The sequence below is a fragment of the Sphaerodactylus townsendi genome, linkage group LG02 (genome assembly GCF_021028975.2).
Source record: "Sphaerodactylus townsendi isolate TG3544 linkage group LG02, MPM_Stown_v2.3, whole genome shotgun sequence".
In the NCBI taxonomy this organism is placed as follows: domain Eukaryota; kingdom Metazoa; phylum Chordata; class Lepidosauria; order Squamata; family Sphaerodactylidae; genus Sphaerodactylus; species Sphaerodactylus townsendi.
In genome coordinates this window covers 32571559-32595136 of record NC_059426.1, presented here as the reverse complement: position 1 = coordinate 32595136, position 23578 = coordinate 32571559, and the positions used below count along the sequence as shown (strand labels likewise).

The following is a 23578-nucleotide window of genomic DNA, read 5'->3' as shown; positions in this document are numbered from 1 at the left end:
CAACTGGCCATGCTGGAAAGGGCTGATGGGAATTGTAGTCCATAACATCTGGAGTGCCAAAGGTTCGCCACCACTGTTACAGATAGATAATATAATGAAAAAGTATAATTGTTCATTAACGGTTCATAGACATTAACATAATTTTTTCTATCATTTAGAAGAGTTGTTGATTATATATGTGTACATGTAAAGAAAACATACATATATAATATATGGGGAGCATCACTTTGTACTTTTCCCCCCTCCCAAAAGATGTAGATCCAGCCCTGAGCCACAGCAAATGAGGAAATATTTCTGCATGAATTATTGATGCAAGGAAGTGACTGTCTGAGTCAGGCGGATGACCTCTCTGGCCCAGGCTGGTATAGCTTGTGATTCACTACCTGTGTTGATGTGGTTGAATTTTACAGTCTCAAAATCCCCATTTTAATTTTTGCTTTCACCTTGTGCAAATCCAGTTTTTTTCCTTCATACCATTTTTTTTACCTCCTGCTAAATTTATGCACCTTTTAACACGAGTTTAGCATCAATCATGTATGATTTGGCATATATATGAGGGGAGGGGGGAAACCCTAGCCAAAAAAAAAACAGCCATAAAAATTGTTGAAGTGAGAAGCTTCACAGCAAATTGCAAAAAGGGCACATGCATACATTCCAAACACCCCATGCAATATACCTAGGGTGACCATCCGTCACGCTTTTCGCGGGACACTCACGCTTTTGTGTGACGTGTCCCGCGTCCCGCCGGGCTTCAATAATGTCCCGGTTAGGGAATGTGCTCCTGCTCGCTGCGACTCAAGCGGCCGTACCAAGAGAGCACACTGCCTTTATGCTGGCGCTTCCGGGCAGAAGACAGGGAAGCGCCCCAGAAGGCACTGCGGCAGCCGCAGTGCCTTCTGGGGCGCTTCCCTGTCTCCTGCCCGGGAAGCGCCGTGCAAAAGGCGCCAAAAAGGCAGCGTGCTCCTGCGGCCGCGGCCGCAGGAGCGCACTGCCTTTTGCGTCGCGCCTTCCCGGGTAGAAGATAAGCGCCCCAGAGAGGCACCGCGGCAGCCGCAGTGCCTTCTGGGCGCCTAATCTCTGGTCTCCCGTCCGGGAAGCTTCGTGCAAAAGGCGCCAAAAAGGCAGCGGCGACCCATTTGAAGCATTCCACTACCTTTTTTGCATCCGGCGCTGGAGAGCAGGAAGTGCCCAGAAGGCACTCGCGGCAGCCGCAGAAGATTGCCTTCTGGGGCGCTTCCCCGTCTCCAAGCCCTGGGAGTGGCTGTGGGCGAAGCCAATGCTACAAGACTCGCTTTTTTTAAAAAAAAATTCTGGTCACCTTAAATATACCACCAGCCATATATTATGGCCTGTTAGGTGCTTGGCAACCTTCCAGCGCAATCCCATGCAAAGTTATTCTCCACAAAGCCTACTAAAATCAATGGGCTTATACTGGGATTGCACTATTACTTTTTCATAGTGCCAAATGGGCAGGAAAACCAGGAGGATTATAGGATCATTGGTGGAATTCCATACATGCTTGGTGGGTATGTTCAACTTGGAGGGTAATAAATTGTACAGACCTAATTGAAATGGCATTTACTGCTATGGTTGCCAGTAGGGTTGTGCACCATTTTTTCTGGCATTTTTAAGATTTGGGTTTATTGGACCTGAGAGTGTTTGAGAAAGCTGAAAAAATGTGAATACTCATGCCAATAAATGGGGTTGGCGTGTGTGTAATTTATTACCCTCAAAGGTGAGTGGGCTAAGAAATGGCAAATGCAGTTCAATGTAGCAAAATGTAAAGTGATGCACATAGGGGCAAAAAAATTCCAAACTTCACATGCACGCTACAGGGGTCAGTGCTATCGGTCACAGACAAGGAAAGGTATTTGGGCATCTTAGTTGATAGTTCCATGGGAATGTCAACTCAATGCATGGCAGCTGTGAAAAAGGCAAACTCTATGCTGGGGATAATTAGGAGAGGAATTGATAATAAAACTGCTAAGATTGTCATGCCCTTATATAAAGCAGTGGCGTGACTGCACTTGGAGTACTATGTTCAGTTCTGGTCGCCACATCTCAAAAAGGATGTCAAAGAGATAGAAAAAGTGCAGAAGGGGACAACAAGGATGATTGAGGGACTGGAGCATCTTCCTTATGAGGAGAGGCTGCAGCGTTTGGGACTCTTTAGTTTGGAGAGGAGATGTCTGAGGGGGGATATGATTGAAGTCTGTAAAATTATGCATGGGGTAGAAAACCAGGGGACATACATTGAAAATGCTGGGGGGAAGAATTAGGACTAATAAAAGGAAACATTTTTTCACGCAACGTGTGATTGGTGTTTGGAATATGCTGCCACAGGAGGAGGTGGTGATGGCCACTAACCCGGATAGCTTTAAAAAGGGCTTGGACAGATTTATGGAGGAGAAGTCGATCTATGGCAGTGGTTCTCAAGCTGGGGGTCAGGACCCCTTTGGGATCGAACGACCCTTTCACAGGGGTCGCCTAAGACTCTCTGCATCAGTGTTCTCCATCTGTAAAATGGATAAATGTTAGGGTTGAGGGTCACCACAACATGAGGAGCTGTATTAAAGGGTTGCGGCATTAGGAAGGTTGAGAACCACTGATCTATGGCTACCAATCTTGATCCTCCTTGATCTGAGATTGCAAATGCCTTAGCAGACCAGGTGCTCAGGAGCAGCAGCAGCAGAAAGCCAATGTTTTCACATCCTGCATGTGAGCTCCCAAAGGCACCTGGTGGACCACTGTGAGTAGCAGAGTGCTGGACTAGATGGACTCTGGTCTGATTCAGCAGGCTTGTTCTTATTTTCTTATTGCAGATATCTGCAAATTTGGGCTCCATTAAAGTTTATGGGGAATTTGGGGGTCCCTCTGGGGCTACTGTTTTTTAAGGTAGAGGCACCAAACTTACCTCATAGCTGCAGGTGACTCTCCCATCTCCAAAGTTTGGTGAAATTTGTGTCAGGTGGTCCACATTTTATAGCCCTCCAATGGAGTTTTAACGTTGTTTCCTATGGAATACAGGATCAACCCATAACACAGGAACAGCCCATAAAATTTGACCACCACCCCTGTCCCAAACTTTTCCAGATTTTGGGGTTCTTCAAAGGAGTCACCTTCAACTATGCTGCTAATCTTGTGTCTCTACCTTTAAAACAGAACCTCACAGAGACCACCAAGATTCCTCGTAGACTTTAATGGGCCAACGTCATACCAAGCAGCTTGTGGGAAAAGTTCCCAACATTAACTTCATTGAGGTGATTGGGGGGGTGGGGGAGCTGAATAACTGTTTTGCATTCACTGCGAGCTATTTGCAGGCCATGCGGAGGGGGGGGGGTACGTCAAGGTAGAGGCACCAGATTTGCAGCACTGCTGCTAGTGATTCTCCTCAGAAGAACTCCCAAGTTTGGTGAAGTTTGAGTCAGGGGGCATGCTGTTTGGTGCCTCTACCTTGAACAAAAGCCCCTCCAGAGGCTCACAGAGATCTCCCATTAAATGAAATTGGAATATAACAGTTTCTCAGGCCTCCCATCCTCCCCTTGTTTCCAACAGAGGGGGGAAAACAGCCTTTTTTTCTCTAGGAGAAAAGCAAAGAGGCATGCCTGTGAGCAACCCATGATTCCTACTCCAAGAACCAACGTGAGCCCAACACACCATACCAGAGCCCATCCAGCAGAACCACAAACCAATACATTGCAAAGCCTAACAGAACCACCCTCCCTGGCAGAAGCACAAAACAAGAAAATCAAAATGGAGGCCTTTTTGCCAGCCCAAATAAAGCCACAAGCCAATCCAAAAAATAGGTGCCCAGGAAAACCTAGGCATACTCCACATGAAGCCCAGTGGGACCCATGCTCAACCACACAATGCCACATACCTGAAGGTGTGGAGACTTTAAATTTGGGTGGGATGGGGTGGGGTGGGGGTTAAAGTCCAATTTCCAGCCTCACAATTTAATTTTTTATTTAATTTTTTTAAACCCTTGTTCCCGTACATAGGCCATGGAAAAGCCAAAAAGCTGGGGGAAAACTGAATATTTTTCAGTTTTCAGTTTTTGGGTTCATCAGGATAGCTGGGTATATGTGTGTTTGGCTGAAAATGCAGAATAATGCACTTTCAATCCATTTTCAATGCACTTTGCAGCTGGATTTTGCTGCGCAGAATAGCAAAATCCAATTGCAAATAATGGTGAAAGTGGATTGAAAATGCATTATTCTGCATGTGCAGAAGGGGCCTGAGATAAATCCCATAGGGCCCTGTTCTCAGTAGGCAGAGATCTCCAACACACCAGTGCCAGAGCCGAAATATCTCTGGCCCTGATAGAGGACAGTTGGACAGATTTCAGGCCAGGAACCACCAGTATGTTGTTATTTGCTGAGCACACAGTCCTCGCTGGGGGGTATATTAGGAGAGGAAGTCTTGCAGGTACAACAGTCCCAGGTCATTTGGCTTTAAAGGTTAACATCAAAACCTTGAATCACATGTGGTACTCCACCTGGAGTCCATGAAGCCAGTGGAGCATCAACTGGATGTGTGTTCTCTATGGTGTAGCTGTAAGGACTTGTACAGCTGCATTTTGAACCCACTGATGTTTCTGCAGCTGTCTCAATGCAGCCCTGCATACAGTGTGTTACAGAAGTTTAATCTGGAGGGGACCGTTACATGGGACATTTCCTCCTGTTACCTTATAAAAGATCCTGTCTACATTTTACCTTTGCTGACGAAAACGCGATAATCAGCGCGAAGCGTTTGGGAAGTACAACGGAGTGGATTGAAATATATACAACTGAAAATGATGAGAAATTTGACTGCCCTTGAATTGGGACGGTATTTATAAGTAATTCAAGCCACCAATTCAGGATTAATTGTTATGAACTTGTATTACAGTCACAACGGATGACATTGACGCAATATTTACAAGATTACGGACATTGTTGGTTTAACAAATACATGATTATGGACTTGAGAGAAGGTTGTCTTGTAATAAATTGTTGCATGAATTGGATTTAAAGTGGAGGTATATATGTGTTATGGAGATATAATAGTTTGATAAGTCTAATAGCCAACAATTTGGCACACTTTACAAGTAACTAACAGGTAATATAAATTGCTTGAGCCAGCGCCTATGTGCCACGCGAGTTTGTGAATCTTATATTGTTTTGGATGTAGCACATTAATTTCATAGATTGCTTTGCTGGATAATAATATGAGATGCATTGCCTATTATGTTTTTAATGTGTTCAAAAGCATAGGATTGGGCTACAGATAAAAACCATGCCTATATCTTAAATAAACTGTTTTCTTTGGCAATGCAATTGACTTTTAGCATCCAGTCAATAATTGCTGTTTCCTAAGCAGTGGAATTTCCTTTCTTCTTTCAAATGACAACATTTCAGCCAAATCACCTTCACCTTTCAAACAATCCTTTATTTCCTGTTTGATTTTTGTTAGTGTGGCTGTTTCCCCTCCTTTGGAGTGAGTCACTTGTCATTGTCTCAGTCTCAGGCATGAATCATTGCCCACATGAAAACTTACTGCTCAGTTCCAAAAGTCATTGTTTGCTATCTGAACATCTCTCAGATAAATTATGAATTGTATAACAGAAGTAACATGAAGGCCATGTTGAAGTATTGCCACCCATCCATTCTTAGATGGTAAAGAAGGTCCCCTGAGAATGACCACAGTGGTTGATTAGCTTCATATGGGAACAGTCAATCCTTATGGTATGTTGATCCCAAGCCATATAGGGCTTTAAAGGTCAATACCAGCACCTTGAATTTGGTCTGGAAGCTTGATTGAAAGAAGGTCAGGGTAGGTGGAACAGGACTGGAGTGATATGGTCCCTTCAACTCACACCAATTGGTATTATTTCTAACTGTGGCCGATTACCCACGGCAGGCCGCTCCCTGCCCTCCCCCCTGCTCTGGCACAAACTGCTCTCGCTTTCCCCACGAATAGCACATATGGGGCAAGAGAAAGCGGCTCGGGACAAGAAATCTTGCCTTGACACACCTCCTCTCTTGGCGCGTTCAAAGAGGAAGCACGTTGGGACAAGATTTCTTGCACTGATGCGACACGCTTCTGGTCCCACTGTGCGCTAGAGCGCTGGTGGGTGATCGGCCTGTAGATTCTGAACTCTTTTCAAGAACAGCCTAACATAGGTTGTATTGAAATAGTCTAATCTAGATAATGCCAGTGCATGCACTGTGGTGCCAAGAACTTGAGGACACGACTTATCCCATAGCCATCTTGTATGACCAGATGCTGCACAAAAGGTCATTGGCACACTCTCGTGTTTTCCCTATTTCCGCCCCAGAAACATCCCTCATAACAGCTGGGAGGTCGGGAAGAGACCCACCTTTGAGAAAGCTGTAGTTTCTTGCTGCCAGTTCTCTGCCTGTCTTCCTGTTGTTTAATAAACTATGTTTTAATTGTGAATCTGTTTCTGTGTGTTACTGGGCAAAGAAGAATAGTGGAAATTTTCTCAATATGGCACAACCCTGCTCTCTGTGAGTGGGGTATGATTCCCCCTCAATAAGACAGAGGCTGCGGTGTAATCTGATCTGTAAACAGGTTTCCCTTGGATAGTGCCATTAACTAGTGCAGGGGTAGGGAACCCGCGGCTCGTGAGCCGCATGCGGCTCTTCCGCCGCTGTTCTGCGGCTCCATGAGCCGAGCCGCGGGACCCTCTTCGCCCGCCCTGCAAGGAGCAGAGGTGACCTCCTGCACCGGCCGTGCCCGGCCGGAGTCGGAAGCCGCCCCGGGGTCCCTCTTAGCCGCCTGCTCCCTTGCAGGGGCGGCGTTATTGCTGGCGTCGCCAGGCCGGTTGGAACCTTCGCTCGCTTCGCTCTCTTGCAGGCTGGCGCTCCCTTGCGATTTCGCCGAGCAGCCCGGAGGCCAGGCCGAGCCGCCGTGACCCTCTTCGCCCGCCCTGCAAGGAGCAGGGCGGGCGCTTCACTCGCCTGGCGGCCGGCCAGGCTGAGCCGCCGGGACCCTCTTCGCCCGCCCTGCAAGGAGCAGGGCGGGCGCTTCACTTGCCTGGCGGCCGGCCAGGCCAGAATCTGGAGCGCCGGACCCTCTTAAGCCATGCAAGGGCAGGAGGCGGTAAACTACTTGACTGACCCGGCCGAACCGAACGCCCGGGTCCCTCCGCCTGCCGCTGGGCTATCGCCTGGCGGCGGAAGCGATAAGAACCCAGCCGGGACCCTCTTCGCCTCGCCTGCTCTTTGCGGGCTGGCGCTTAATTTGCCGCCAGGCTGAGCCGCTGACGCCTCTGCAAGGCAGCAGAGGCGGGCGCTTACCCGGCGGCGGCCGAGTCTTCAGCCGCCGGGTCCCTCGCCCAGCCCGCCTGCTCACGGGCGCTCCTCGCCTGGCAGCGGCCGAGCCGAGCCCGCCGGGACCCTCTTAGCCGCCCTGCAAAGAGCAGGCGAGCCTCGCCCTGGCGGCCGGCCAGGCTTGAGCGCCCGGACCCTCGCCGCCCGCCCTGCAGAGGCAGGCGGCGGCACTCGCCTGGCGGCCGGCCAGGGCTGAGCCGCCGGGACCCTTCTTCGCCGCCTCTGCGATCCTTCGCAGGGCGGGCCGAATGAGCCGCCAGGACCATAACCCAGCCATCCTGCGCCCGGCGGCCGGCCAGGCCGAGCCGCCGGGACCCTCTTCGCCTGCCCTGCAGCGGGGAGGGGGGTGTGAGTGGGCGGTGGGGGCGCGAGCGAGCAAGTGGGCGGGGGAGCGGGGGAGGGGGAGCCAAATGGCTCTTTGAGGGGAAAAGGTTCCCGACCCCTGAACTAGTGGAACTACCTGCTGCAGGCTATTCCTGCAAGGTGGGACAGCTCCAAGAAACCCTCAACCCAGGTTTCCCCTAACATTAGAAGACTCTTGTTTGTAGTACTGTATTTCTTTCCTATAAGTAGACTCGGCGGGTGGGGTTGGGGAGGGCTCTCAAAGCTGCCCTTGTGAAGTTAAGTCAAAACAGAACTTGCCTGCAAGACTTGACAGTCAACAGTTTCTTTTGCTTGCCACTAGGTGGCAAGTGCAGCATAACTCTAACAAGGCTATCCAGGATTATTATGGTGCGATTGTAACTCTTGCTGTTCATTGCACAGTTAATTCCTTAATTAAGGAGATCTAAAATCCCACGTATTTATACTAATTATGTAAATATTCAGACCAATGGTCAAAGTATGGCAGAGTAGATTAACAATACAGCAGCACTGGCCTTTGTAAAATAAAAAGCACACACCCTGTAATCAGCAAATAATTATCACATTATATGAAAATGATCCCCCAAACTGAGCCTTATGGCTATGGTGCTATATTGTGACTTGTGAAAATGCTCGATTGTGCTGAGTTTTTGACAGGCCTTTTTGTCAACCGCTGCTGTGATTGTTTGGGGTCCCAAACGTAATGACTTTTCCAGCTTTTGCCATCTGTTCCCAATAAATTGGGTGTGAAATGATGTACAGTAGGGAAATGTACTGAGGCTGGGCGAAGGGTCAACGTCGGAATATCTCACTTGCAAAAAGATAGGGGAATGAAGCATCCTGTGTTGTTTCATACCCAGACGGGCTTTCCTGTGACACAGAACAGTAGCCTCTTAGAAGATTTGTTTATGTGTTCTACTTAAAGCAGTACTAAGTTTATCCATTTTCCAAGACACTTAAACACCACATTTATATCCCACATTTCCTCTGCAGAGGTGAGAATAGTGTTGCTTTAACTTCTCAACAATCTGAGAAAGTAGGTTAGATGAATGAGAGGGATTTGACTAAGGCAAACTCAGTGAATATTGCGTATAAGATACTGTGTGCCCTACAGAGGCAGTGTGGTGTAGTGGTCTGAGTGTCACACTAGGATCAGGGAGCCCCGCATTCAAATCCCCACTCTGCCATGGTAGCTTGGGCCAGCCACACACTCTCAGCCTAAGCTACTTCACAGGGGTTTTCTGAGGGTAAAATGGAGGTGAGAACATTTGAGCTGTTTTGTATCCCTTTGGGGCAGGTTATAAATGAAGTGATAAATAGTGTTTCCTTTTTTGAGGGTGAGTGCAGGTTTGCCTTGCATGCCCTCTGCATTTTATTTAGGGACTCTCTGATCACAGCCAGGGACAAAAGATAGGGCTGCCAGCCTCACTGTTGTGTCTGGAATTTTCCCATAATTATAACTAATCTGTGGTTTATGGATTTCTGTTTGTTTGAAGGAAATGGCAGCTTCCGAGGGCATTCTCGGTGGTATCTCATTCCACTGAGCCCTCCCTAGGCTCTGTACTCAAATCTTCAGCAATTTTCTAAGGGACAGTTGGCTACCCTACTGCATTGCCCCACTTGGAACACTTATTACATTCTACTTAAGATATAAGAAGAACCAACATTTAATTGGGAGATTTATTTTTTTTAAACAGAAGAATGTGTCACCATTTTGTACTGCCAGGAAAGCCATTCAAGAATGCTCCGGAAGGCCAGGTCTGATTGGGACTACTCCAGCATGAGCTCCTGCCTATCCACGTTCTGTTTTTTTGACCCAAAATAGCACAGTTTGGGTGGGTGGGGGGGATGATCCCTTGGTACTGTTTTGGACCTGAGGGGAGACGCTCCCCATGCTGCAGGGATCCTGACCAGAATTGGGCTTCCACAGACCTCTTAATCAACTTTCCTCAGCACTGCAAAATGAAGGCATGTCCCGGAGTGACCCTACGGACAGTATCACATCTGGTTGTGCCCTGAGGAGTATCTTAAGTTAGGGATTAATGTATCTATTTATTTAATTCTTGCTGAGATCCAAGAAAGATTACAAATATATTGCCAAATGCAATAAAACAGTACGAGGCACACAACAGACAATGCAATAAGAGCACTATGAGACATGCAATAAACAAGGCAATATAATTGGATTATAAAATTAGAAAACTATGTAGAGCAAAGAAGTAGGAGACATGAAATGACATACCATAGAGTGCAAAAAGGAGATGACCAGCCTCAGGCACGGGGATTGGATCCTTCCTGATCATGATGTCATCACTATCCATAAATCCCACCTTCTCCTGGCATGCTAATTGTTTGGTGGCTACATCTGGCTGCCTCAAAAAACATTGCTTCCCTCCTCAATGAGGCTAGGTCAGTGGTGGCGAACCTATGGCATGGGTGCCAGAGGTGGCACTCAGAGTCCTTTCTGTGGGCACACGTGCACAGAGTTCATCATGTGGGGGGGACGGAAAATCACCTCCCCACACACACATCTAGGCTAGCCTGGGCACGATCCTTTACCTGGGAGTAAGCTCGGTTGCTGGCAATGGGGCTTGCTTCTGAGTAAACCCTCCTAGGGTCATGATTCACCCATTCGAAGCGTTGCATGGTTGTTTCACCAAGCTTACTCCCAAGTAACGCGCGCCTCGGAGCCAACCATTTTTTCTAAACTAAAACCTCAGTATTCAGGTTAAATTGCAGTGTCGGCACTTTGCAATAAATAAGTGGGTTTTGGGTTGCAATTTGGGCACCCGGTCTCGAAAACGTTTGCCATCACTGGGCTAGGTTAACTGATACCAATGGAGCCTCCACTGTAATGTAAAGTGCTTGGTTCACACAATGTCTCAAGGGTGGAATGGTCTGGAACACACCCTTCCGTTTCTTCTGTTGCTATCAGTGCCAATCTAAACAGAGTTGCACCCTTCTAAGCCTGATTACTTTACTGGGCTTAAAACGGTGTAAAATACTTTGGATGGTACTATGACTGACAGTCTTCAGTGTACTGTGTGAAATAGCCCTACTGTATTGGGGATTTGTTTAAATGTTGCTCTTGTCATTTGTTACCCTTATTCTCAGCCCAATTAAGACTTTGTACGAAAAAATACAAGCAGGTAACCATTTGCATCGAACAAAACGATCCTGTTTTAAAGGTCACGCAACAAAATCTATAAATAATGATGTCACACTATTTTTGAATGCTGTCTGTAGGCATATATTCTGTTAACAGCTCTCTCGTTTGCTTTAAGCTGGGACATGTAATGAAAGGCTGGGGAAAAGGCAGCCAAAAGAAAACATGAAAGTAGAACTTAATAAACTTCTAGCTACTCATTCAATAAATTGAATTTTACATTCTACTCTCATACCTAGTAATGGAGCAGAAAGAGGCTTTTTACCTGATTTTTTTATGCTTTTAACTTGGAAACTGATAGGATTTATGGATATTAGTTTCTAAGCTATGCATATAAATCTTTATGACCACCTTTTGAAACTGCTTAGCCCTACCAAGAAATGTAGAAATAAATCCTGAAATAAAGCAGGCAAAAGTACAGTTATGTCACCCATTGTGATACTGTTTTCCCCCTCTAACTAAATATTTGACAATTTTCTTGTTGCAGAAAATGAGACTTTGCCTAGAAAGTTGGATGGTTCTCTAAAAGCTGTGAATTTTATCTTTCATCTATGAAGGTTGACATGTTTAATACTTGATGAATAGATCTGGCCTTCCATGAGGAAAACCAGCCTTGAAAGTACATTGTTTTGGCTAGGACACCATTAGGTATGTGTGTGGATCATTCATGCTACATGATTCCATGTACTAAAACTGACTGTTCAGGAATCTCAAACCCTTAGGTTTATTTAAGAACATGTTGCGTGACAGACATGTTCTGGTGAAACATTTTACATGTATAAACCTTCAAATGGATGCAAAGGGTTACATCCAGAGGTGGGATTCAGCCAGTTCACACCAGTTCTCCCAAACCGGTAGTTAGATGGCTGAATCCCACCATGACGGCTCGATTGGGGGGTATACAATCGGGCCATACAATGCCCAGCGGGGGAGAGAGAGGTCTCCCAGACGTGCAGCCAGGAAGACCCCTCTTACCCACTAGAGATCTAGCCAGCACCATCTGGTGCGGCCAGACAATGCCGACACGATCCCCAGTAGGGGAGAGGAGAGGAGGAGGAGGAGGAGGAGCTTTGGATTTATATCCACCTTTATCTCCTGTAAGGACTGACAATCTCCTTTCCCTTCCCCCCACAACAAACACCCTGTGAAGTAGGTGGGGCTGAGAGAGCTCTGAAGAACTGTGACTAGGCCAAGGTCACCCAGCTGGTCACCCAGCTGAATTCCCCAGATAAGCCTCCACAGCTCAAGTGGTAGAGCAGGGAATCAAACCTAGTTCCTCCAGATTAGAGTGCACCTGTTCTTAACCACTAAGCCACTGCTGAGAGAGGTCTCCCAGGCACGTGGCTAGGCCCAAGATGGAGGAAAAGGCCCCGGCTGAGCCAGCAATGTTACTCTGCGGCAGCCTGGTAAGTGGGCGGCAGCAGGGAGGGGTGTGCGCGCAGTGGTGGGGGTGCGCACAGCAGGGGGGAGGGTGGACCAAACTGGTAGCTAAATTAATTGAATCCCACCACTCGTTACATCTGACCCAGACTTACATAGCTTGAATACCATGGGGTATCACCTCAATTCAGTCCTAATTAATAGGCAAATCAATATGACTAATAAAGTTTGACTCAAGCATTTCAATAAGTTTTTGCAGAATGGTTTGAAAAGGTAATTACTGATCATCAATAGTGGCTACTTCTCTTCATTCACGCTTTCATGTCAATACTCGTAATTTTCACTATGGAAAAATGTAAACTGTAATTTCAGGCTGTTTCATACGCATAACGTACACATTGACATCTCCATATTCGGACCGAGAGATTGCAGCTCAAAACAGAAATGGGGGTGTGGTGCTTTGCCCTTCTCTCAGTTTCAGAAGCAGCAAACATGATCTCCAGTGCCCCGGGACACCAGGGCTCCCTGCCCACACACTGTTTTTAGCTTCATGATGACAGTGTGCAGCCAGTGAGATTTGGCTATACGACAATGTCTGAAGCCCTCGCCTCCGCATCTGTGGTAAAAACAAAGAGGGAGGAAGGGTGACCAACAGTGAGTGCTGCCATTGGTGACTTGGAGGGAGGGATATTTCATTTCTTTTTGTATCTTCCTCCCCCAGTTGCAAAAAGAAGGGCTCTTGCTAGTGGGCTGCGCACAGCAAAATGGAGTTGGAAGTGTTTTAGCCCAGTTCTGCTCCATGCCACAAATAAAGTTGAGAAACAAATATTTTAAAGTGTACTCAAAAGAAGAGCACAACCTTGCTTTGATAGAATTCTCAGGCCTATAAGGCACATAACTATGTCTGCAGTTTCGCAGTTTGAGTTCAAATCTGATTTTTTTTTAACTGGCTACTGCCATTTTTCTACTACCTATGCTAAAGTCCATTCTACACAGTTCTTCCACAGAAAATATTGATTGGCATGTGGAGAAATGGACTATATTGACTGTATATGGCGATGTTACATAATCATGGAGGCTCTCAAAAATGCTCCGGAAAGAGGGGGGAAAAGTGACTGTCATGCCATACCAACTAACATGATGCTTTCTGTGCAAGTCTGCGCATTTCTAAAAGCCACAAACGCCTAGGGAGCTGATATCAGACAGTTGGAAGGATTCTCTATTGCTCGACCAAATTTGTTTACTGGACTAAGGATGAGGAATGTGTTTCTCAGAATATCTGTTCCCTTTATAACTTTTGTGCCACTGAGCCTCTCATTGGATATTATTTTGGTGCATTGTAGTTGGTCAGGCATTTCCACCTGAAGATGCAATCATCAAGTATTGCATTATTCAAAGGGAAAGAAATGAATTCATACATTCTTCTGAACAGCCAGAGAGAAGACAATTTTCTACTGAAGATGCCGCTTGAAAATACAGCCTGAACAATTTGTTAGGAATGACTTAGCATGGGCACTGTTGCTTCTTTTTGATGTCATATGTTGGCACTGTGATATGTTCATCTACTTTTTCTTTACTGTCAACGGTCTGCTTTTGTAGGACCTTTTTGTGCTGTGTATACCTTATGCACCATTGATGCAAAAATAATGTTGAAATGCAATTTTCTTAACAGGAACAACTGAGAATGAGAAAAGAAATTGGGATCAATATCTCTAATTCTCAATGTAGCCCCACCTGTGAATACTAAAATCCAGAGACTGGGACCATGAACAGACATGGCACATCTTTCTACAAACCTAAGAAAATTAACGAAAGATAAAACTAACAAACGAAAAGCATTGGGAGTTATCAAGCTTCAAATAACAGAAACAGCCTCTGTAGCTTTAACTAGTGCCCTCTCAGCAACCATTAACAGGCGACCAAAAGAATATGGTCAGCTTTTAAGCTTTGGTTTCTGTTAGTACAAGGTATGGGTGGCGACATAGTTCTTTTGATAGTTGTTTGGGTTTTTGAGAGAGGACTCACTGGGGCCAGGTTTGGCAGGAACCCTTGGATGATTTGCTACCCCCAGGACTTCCATGATCTTAGTGATTTTCGCAGGGCCTGTAAGACCGAATTGTTCCACCGGGCTTTTGGGGAGGCCAGCCACAGATTGGATGTCCCTGTGTTGCGTGCGGTACCATCATTGGCACTACCGGTGTGACATCTTTTGGTATTGTCTGTCCCCTCCCGGCCTTGGGACTGGGAGCCATCATTAGTATTATTAATATTGTTTTACTGGGTTTTAAAATGCTGCTTATTCTGAGTTATGTATTTTAACTATTTATCACTTATTTATTGTGCACATTGTTTTAGTTGTGGTTTTGCTGTACACCACCCAGAGCCCTTCGGGGGTGGGCGGTTTATCAAATTTAATAAATAATAATAATAAGAAGAAGAAGACTCACTCAGGCCTGGTTGTTTGCTACTGTTAAAAAAGCAGCCGTGCCACGAAAGCCAGAGAACATGTATTCCAAGAGTCAAAATGAGTGTAACTCTTATCTCTAGCATAGATAAGTTTAGCTACATAGTTCTCTTTTTTACATTGATCTATAGAAAAAGAGAAAAGGTCCTACTCGAAAAGCTTTAGCTAGGGAGCTATTTGGGTCTCTATTGTTGAGAAAGGAAGGGTTATAAATGAAATTATAAATATAGCTGACGATGTGTGTGGCAAATAAAAGGTAGGTTGGTTTGTGGGTGGGAAGGAAAGGAAGAGGCAGGGGAAAAAGGAATCATGTGAGGGATGCAGGGGAAATGAAGTGCCCTGTACTCGTATTCATGGCCAGGGCTGTTTCCAGGTTTTGGGGGGGCCTCCTGCTCTGACCACCATCTTTACCTGCACTGTGTCCTGTCTTCTCCTGCCCATTTATGAGCCTTCCAGTTACCTGTACATCATTTCTCTAGTGGTGCTGGGTGGTGTGTGCATATAGGAACACAACCACTGTGCCTGCCAGAAGTGCTGCTATTGTACCTCACCTATAGTCCTTCCCTGGCAGCTTGTGGATGTGGGGGCTCTGCAGCAGAAATTCTAGGCCCTGGCAACTGCCCCTTCTCAGGATATACTGATGCCAGCCCTGCTTGTGTTCCTCACTACACAACAAAGCCCTGGTTCTCCAGAGGAGAGGCTGCCGGGGGAGGAAAGAAGAGTAAGGTAAAGACAGGGGGACAGATAAAGCTGGGTTGGCTAGTGGGTGGGAAAGAGAGAAGGAAGCAGGAAAAGAGGACAGCCTGTTGCGGATTCAGAGAGGGGAAAGAGGAAATAGTAGGGGAGGGGGAAATGAGATGTCCCCTCACTTGAGAAACTTGTTTCCCACAAGAGAGAGGAAGAAAATCAAAATGGGATATTCGATTTCATTCAGCTGGCTGTCAAAACTTGCTATCATCCTTGGAAAATCTGCATATGTATGATCACATTCTTCTGCTATTCAGTAAAGAAGAACCAATTATTATTGAGAGCATCCCTCCAAGAAGGCTACTAAGAAAGTTATGTTGAAGGAAGTGGACCCAGCATTGGCAATGGGCAGGGTGTGGCAGATGCTGAGGCCCACCCCTGCTGTGAAATAATTGTGTGTGTTTTTCTCACCCTGCAAAGTTCATGCCATAGTAAAGTAGAAACTGGCTATTACTTAATGGTAATATATGCTAAGCTCTCAGCAAAGTGCTAAGGGACAATTTACCTACTCTGATGACACACACAATGAAAATACCCTCTCTTTGATAACAACAAATTAGTGGATGTCAAGCAGAATTTTTTAGAATTTCTGCATGTCACAGGTACAACAGTATAAAGGTCTTGCAAGCATTGTGTTGGGCAGCAGGGTGACAGAAAAGTATAGATTGCTGTCTAATATTTGTGGCCAGTTCTGTGATAAGGGTGCCAAAGGACTACAAGCAATTGTTCTAGGGGGGGAAATCCACAGGCATTATTTGTACCTTGTTTCCACCACAACTGGAAACTTGTGCTGGTGTATGCTGCAGACAGTTCTAGTCAGGCAAATAATATTGTTTTTTGTAATATTACATCGCATTATTAAATTTTTGTTCTGAAGCAACAAAATTCTAAAAAGTGGCCTTATAGCATTTGCGAGAATTGACGCTGAAAGCTCTGTCTTAGACTTCTTGGAGTGCTTTGTGTTGGAGAATATGCCGTCAAATGCATTCGCTTTGTTGGCATTGTCGCAACTAGTCAGTGCATTAGAGATGCTTTCTCATTGTACACATTTTGATCATTGTTGGGTATATATACTTGGCCATCTTTGTGCTCAATTATGGCCCTCAATGCAATGAACAATTAAATAAGATAATACAAATCAATTTTTAAAAACATTCCATATGTATGAAACCAACAGTTACAGATTTGGATTGTGATATTTCTAGGATTAAATTAGTTGCACCAAAGATTTAACTCCTGGTTTTAAAAAGTTTTAATTTCTTGTATTGGCTGAGTTATGGCTCTTTTGCCTTTTTGATCCAGTGCTCAGTGATAAACCATCCTACCTGATGGTTCCAAATGAACATCATCAGTATGTTGGGATTGTTCAGTTGCTCAAATCTGGAAATATGTGGATTGGCCTCCCCACTTTCTATGATGAGAGTGGAGAAATTTTTCCACAATTATATTTTATTGCTTTTACACCAATGGTGTGCCAATGGTGCCAATTTTATTGAACAATATACCAAATAAAATCATGGAAGGAATATATTTCTTTTCTCTGGTGGTATATACAGTAATTACAATAACCAGGAAAGCACAATTTGGTATGATTTTTCTTTACCAGAGTAAGCAAATTGAAACGGAAAAGGGAATAGCTGATAGAGAAGAGGCAGAATAAAATTGAAGGGGTGTTCAATGTATTGTCAAAGGCTTTCACGGCCGGATTCAACTGGTTCTGGTGGGTTTTCTGGGCTGTGTGGTCGTGGGCTGGTGGATCTTGTTCCTAACGTTTCACCTGCATCTGTGGCTGGCATCTTCAGAGGTGTATCACAGAGGGAAGTCTGTTACACACTGTGTCCAGAGAGAAGGAAATGTTTGGGGTATATATTGTCCATGTCCCAGGATGGGGAACCAATCAGTAAGCATATTGGGAATTGTTACATAAAAAAGACAAAATATGGAGTATTTTGGATATGTACACCTAAGCAATTATCTCAAGATGTTTTTGTGCCAGAGAGGATAAGAACAAATAGCAGTCCCCTTCCATTAATTAATCTATGAAGCTAGTGGAAAGCTGATCTGTACAGGGTATAGAAATGACTGGCAGGAAGACTGCAATGCCTTTATGTACTTCTTCATTTCACAGAGTTTGCACAGGAGAGCTTTTTAGTAGACTATACCCTATGATTCAAGTCTATCCATTCCCTGTTCTGTTTCCTTAAAATACCCATTCCTGAAGAAGGTCTGCCTTTTATGTGGGATGAACTGAAGCATAAGCTTTGCTCAGAGTCTAACAGATCATAATTTCAGGACTGTTGGAAAGAACTCTTCCCCCAGGTCGTATTGATAGTGACCTTGGGAAACTCTTGTTTACCTTTGCAATATGTGGATTGGCTCATTTTCATGAGTCATTACTAGATCCTGTTAGCAGCTCTGTAGATGTGCCTGTGGGCATATTGTGGTTTGCATTACGTTCTATTGTTCTCCGAGGTTATGCAAAGTACACAGTCCTGTCCCTTGGATGGTAGGTGAACTTGTCTTTGGTCCCATGATTCTGTAATTCTACAAAGAAGTGAAGTTCCTGTGCTGAAGCTGAAAAATGCATGGAATGTCAATGATGTGTCTTGGACTTCAGTGAAGATTGCATTTACTTCTCATGTGAGATTTTTCTGTCTTGTAGGTCATATCCTGAGAACATACAAGGTGTAAAGTACTGCCAAGTCACAGCTGATTCATGGCAACCTCTCATGAGGCTTTCAAAGCAAGGGATGAACAGAGATGGTTTGCCATTACCTGCCTCTGTGTTGTGACTCTGGATTTCCTTGGTGGTCTCCCATACAGTACACAGATGTGTACTGAAGAAAATAGTATAGAGTAAAAAATTATGTTTGAAATTGTTTAAAGAATTAAATCAGAACATCAAGCCCTCCCGGCACAATTAATAGTAGCACTATTGTTTGCAAACACCATTGCAGGGAATACAACAGTGCTGATATTCCCTGCAAACACAGGCCCCTTCCGCACACACAAAATAATGTGTTTTCAAACCACTGTCACAACTGTTTGCAAGTGGATTTTGCCATTCCGCACAGCTTCAAAGAGCACCGAAAACAGTTTGAAAGTGCATTATTCTGCATGTGCGGAATGAGCCACAATGAGCACTATAAAATTTCATTTCTAAAATTAAATAATTGTTTGTTTTAAAATTCTGGCACAGGACTGTAAAAGTTAGTAGTGGCTTCTTTACTCTTTTGATGCAGTAAAATGTCCTGGAGATACTCAATTTTTGTTGTGCCAAAATGGAATAGTGATGTTTTAACAGCTGTGCAAATGTTTATAAATTCATCTGATTTAAATTTGATAAAGATTAGAAGATGTCAAGTCCCATTTGGCTGAAATATCAGGCACAGTATCTATAAATAAAAAGAGGGGAAAGGTACAAAAGGAAACCTTGATATGTATTTTGTTTCTGGTTTCTGTTCCTTGCAATCAGGGCAGTAAGCTGGTATTTCACATTGCCTGAGGCTGTGCTTTTGAAAACAAGATCTCTGGGATCATTCTTCAATGCCTCTCACAGTGGCTTACGCAGCATTTCTGCCACTTCAGTAACACAGCCCGAAAAATTCAAGTGCATGTTTCTTGGCTGCACCAAACGAAATACTGACCTTTTTTTGTGGGGAAAGAATTTACTTCTGTAGTTCACATGGCTTCACATTTTACTGAAATCAAAGGGGGTACTGGACTCCCCCACTCCAGTGAATCAACGGTGTTTATTTCCCATTGATTATAACTTAATGCTTTTTTGTGCTTTCAGATGGGTTTGCTATCAATTTCTGTAGAACATTTACAGCTGTGTTCAGAGTGAGTTTTAAGCTCCTGTAGATCTTTTGTGTCAGTTCAGACTTTGATGATATCCTTAGCCTATAAAGGTTACAAACTGTAGGGTGTTAGGCGAAGATTGTCTGATTTATGTATACTCTTCGGAGACGTAATTGTGGTTTTCAAATTCCTTAGGGCTGTCATCTAGGATAGGGCAAAGATTTGTTTTCTGCCACTCGCAGGAACGAGACTTAATGGATTTATGTTGCAGGAAGACAGCTTTTAGTAGTAGAAATTTTCTAATAGCAACAGTCATTAGGCAATGGAATAAATTGCTGGGGCACCTTAAAACACTGGAGACCTTAAAACAAAGTAGCCATCTTTTGGGAATGCACAGGATTAGAGTAGATGGCCCCTCCCTTTTTGGCCGTCAAATCATAGCTGACTTATGGTGACCCCGTTGGATTTTCAGGGAATGAGATGTTCAGAGGTGGTTTGCCATTACCTGCCTCTGTGTAGTAATCCTTGGTAGTCTCCCATGCAAATAGACAAGGGATGACCCTGAGTAGCTTCCAAGATCTTATGAGATTGGGCTAGCTCTATAAATTGTTAAGACATGTATCAATCCTTGTGTGGTTTGCCTCACTTCAGATTTGGTCCACTTCTTTTGGGGGTGAAAATATTGCATTGTCTAGACACACTGCACAGGTGTGAATATGTGCATAAACCCAACCCATATGGTAGTTCCTTCCTGCCACCTCCCAGAAAACCTGGCTGTTGCCCACCAATGCCTTAAACACAAATGGGAGGGAAATGGGCAATGGAGCCATGAGCCAGCACTGATGCCATTACCAATGAAAACTGGAAGTGATATCATGCTGCCAGTATTTTCCAAAACAACCATAGAGTTTTTACGACTTAGAATTCTCCCAGAGTCATGACCTCACTTCTGGGTTTTGTGAGAAGTGATGTCAGTGTTCCAGCATGATGCTAGCAATGCAGGTTATAGCTCAACTGCCTATTTCATTATTCCAGCGATGGGATGGGATGTAACCATGGCTCCTTCATAGCGCCATTGAGTTATTCACTGTACTGATGCTGCTGCATGTACAACAATGCACCCAGAAGCAATAATATTCCATCTGCTAAGGGGGGGAATTGCTGATCCTAGTGAAATCAATGGCGGTGTTTTTTATTGACAGCAATTAGGGCAAGGTTTCATTGATTTCACTGAGGGCAGATGCTAACCCTTGTGTCCTAATGACTTAAGCCAGGCTAAAAAGAAATTCAAGTTCTTTAAAGCCAGCATCAATTTTTTGATGCCAAACGTGCATCAGGGTTCTAAGGGATCCCTTTTTTTCCTTCATTCGCACACCCCTTGGCAAACCATTTCCCTAAAATTGTACCCCCATATTAGCAAACCCATTACATAATTTTTTTTCACGCATCCCCAAACACTTTGGTGTATACATATGGGGGTATGCCTACTCAGCCTGATGAGTCAGTTACAACTTCACAGGGTAAACAGTTTACCAGTACTTAAGCCATTGCAGGTAGGATTTCCAGTGACAGAAGAAGATCTGGCATTCTCGCTTTACAAGCAGTGGTACTGATGGTTCATATGTGGAAATGACGCTGGTGTTTCCCACAGCATTCGGATATTGTGGAATAACACTTAGTGTCAGACTAGAATTGGGGAAATCCGGTTTCAGATCCCCACTCTGTCATGGGAACTCACTAGGTTACCTTAAGAAAAGTGAAGAGAGAGTTTTGGATTTATTTCCCACCTTCCTTTCTTGTAAGGAGACTCAAGATGGCTTACAAGCACTTTTTCCTTCCTCTCCCCACAACAGGCACCTTGTGAGGTAGGTGGGGCTGAGAGAGTTCCAAAGAACTGTGACTAGCCCAAGGTCACCCAGCAGGAATGTAGGAGTGCGGAAACACATCTGGTTCACCAGATAAACCTCTGCCAATCAGGTGGAAAGGTGGGGAATCAAACCCAGTTCTCCAGATTAGAATCCGCCTGATCTTTACACTACACCATGCTGGCTCTTGCTGACCAGCCTTTCCCTTCCTAACCTAATTTACAGGGATGTTGTGAGAATAAAAGGAAGAGGGAAGCTGCATTGGAAAGCAAAACAGGGTATAAATGTCTAAGTAAACAAACAACTGTATATATATGTGTGTGTGTGTGTGTATGCATGACCAGATGCCCCCTGCGTGTAATAGGATTATTACCGATTACTGAAACCGAATATTACATGACCCCTTGCCTGTCCCTTGCCAGGATGGCCCCCCTGCATGTCCGGACGCCCCCAGAGTGTCTGGACTCCCCTCTGAATGACCAGATGCCCCCTGCGTGTAATAGGATTATTACCGATTACTGAAACCGATTATTACACGACCCCTTGCACGTTCGGACACCCTCCTGCGTTTCCGGATGGCCTATTGCATGTCCGCATGCCTCCCTGCATGTCCGGACGGCTCCACTGCGTGTCTGGATGCTTCCCTGCATGTCCGGACGGCTCCACTGCGTGTCCGGACGGCACCCCTGCGTATCCAGATGCTTCCCTGCATGACCAGACGCCCCTGCGTTTAATATCATTATTACTGATTACTGAAACCAATTATTATTACAGATTATTACCGACTACTGAAACCAAATATTACACGCGCCCTTGACTATCCGGACAATCTCCTCCGTGTCTGGACAACCTCCTGCATTTCCGGATGGCCCCCCTGTGTGTCCGGATGCCCCGAGAGTGTCTGCACTCCCCCCTGCATGACCAGATGCCCCCTGCGTGTAATAGGATTATTACCGATTACTGAAACCGATTATTACACGCCCCTTTCGTGTTCGGACACCCTCCTGCATTTCCGGGTTTGGCATATTTCAAGTCCGGACGGCCCCCCTGCGTGTCTGGATGCCACCCTGCGTGTCAGGACGCCTCCCTGCATGACCAGATGCCCCCTGCATGTAATAGGATTATTAATGATTACTGAAACCAATTATTACACGACCCCTTGCGTGTCCGGACAACCTCCTGCGTTTCCGGATGGCCCCCCTGCGTGTCCAGACGCCCCCAGAGTGTCTGGACTCCCCCCTGCATGACCAGACGCCCCTGCGTATAATTCCATTATTACCCAATACTGAAACCGATTATTATTACAGATTATTACTGACTGCTGAAACCAACTATTACCGATTACTGAAACCGATTATTACCAATTATTACTGATTACCGAAACTGATTGTTACCGATTACTGAAACCGATGATTACATGCCCCCTTGAAGGTCCGGACTCCCTCCTGCATGTCCGGACGGACCCGCTGTGTGTCCGGATGCCCCTCTGCGTGTCCGTACGGCCCCCCTGCATGTCCATACACCCCCCTGCATATCCGGACGGCCCCCAGTGTGTCCGTACGGCCCCCCTGTATTTCCAGATGCCCCCAGATTTTCCGGACTGCACCCCTGCAAGACCAGATGCCCCTGTGTGTGTGTTTTTTCTGTGTTTGTATATACATTTATATATATACATACATACATATATACATACATATATATGTATATATCGGTAATAATCGGTTTCAGCATGGCAACTCGCAGGTCCCTCCCTAACGTTCCCCTTCCTCTGCTAGGGTGGGTGGGCCATGTGCAGGTGGGCTGGTCCTGTCCCTTTCACTCCCTTCCCTTGCAGGCGAATTATCTAGCGTAAAACACGCTGGGAGGCATGAGCTACATTGTGTTGAAATTTCAGAGCGTTTGGCCCAGCAAACCCCTGGACCCTCCCTCACCTTCCCCTTCCTCCGCTAGGGTGGGTGGGCCATGTGCAGATAGCCCGCCGCATCCCTTTCACTCCATTAGGCAGTGGTTTTCAAGGAAGGCATGGTTGGTTCCCTTGTATCAGAGGGTGTCGCTTTGATGGCCAGCAGATGGCGCTGTTGCGGAACAGAACTGTGGTTCCAACTGTCACTGGTGTAGCATGTACACAATAACTGGCACAGTTGTGACATGTACACAACAGGAGGTGTGGAAACAGTATGAAAACCTGGCCGCACATGAATGTGACGTTGTGTGAAAATTTCAAAGCAATCGGTCCAGTAGTTTGGGAGATTACCTGTCAGCAGAAAAACGGATAGATTTTTATATATAGAGATATATATACCAGCTGAGGTAAGTGGGGTGCAGGGGAGCATGGGGGGGGGGCGCAGGAGCAGGTATTGCCCATAGGCAACATGTGTGTGTGTGTGTGTGTGTGTGTGTGTGTGTGTGTGTGTGTGTGTGTCTTTTCCCCAGAAAAAAACCCCAGGTGCAACCA

At 45.4% G+C, this 23578-nt stretch overlaps 1 protein-coding gene across 1 annotated transcript in view; it reads left to right on the top strand.

The window, feature by feature from the left end:
* Positions 1–11744: 11744 nt before the first annotated feature.
* The window catches only part of XIRP2 (xin actin binding repeat containing 2), a 164464-nt gene continuing 152630 nt past the window's right edge, over positions 11745–23578 (top strand). The window contains exons 1-3 of the mRNA XM_048484477.1: positions 11745–11869; positions 21546–21619; positions 22555–22751. Of these exons, the coding sequence (XP_048340434.1) occupies positions 11745–11869; positions 21546–21619; positions 22555–22751 (396 nt within the window). The remainder of the gene's footprint in view (positions 11870–21545; positions 21620–22554; positions 22752–23578) is intronic.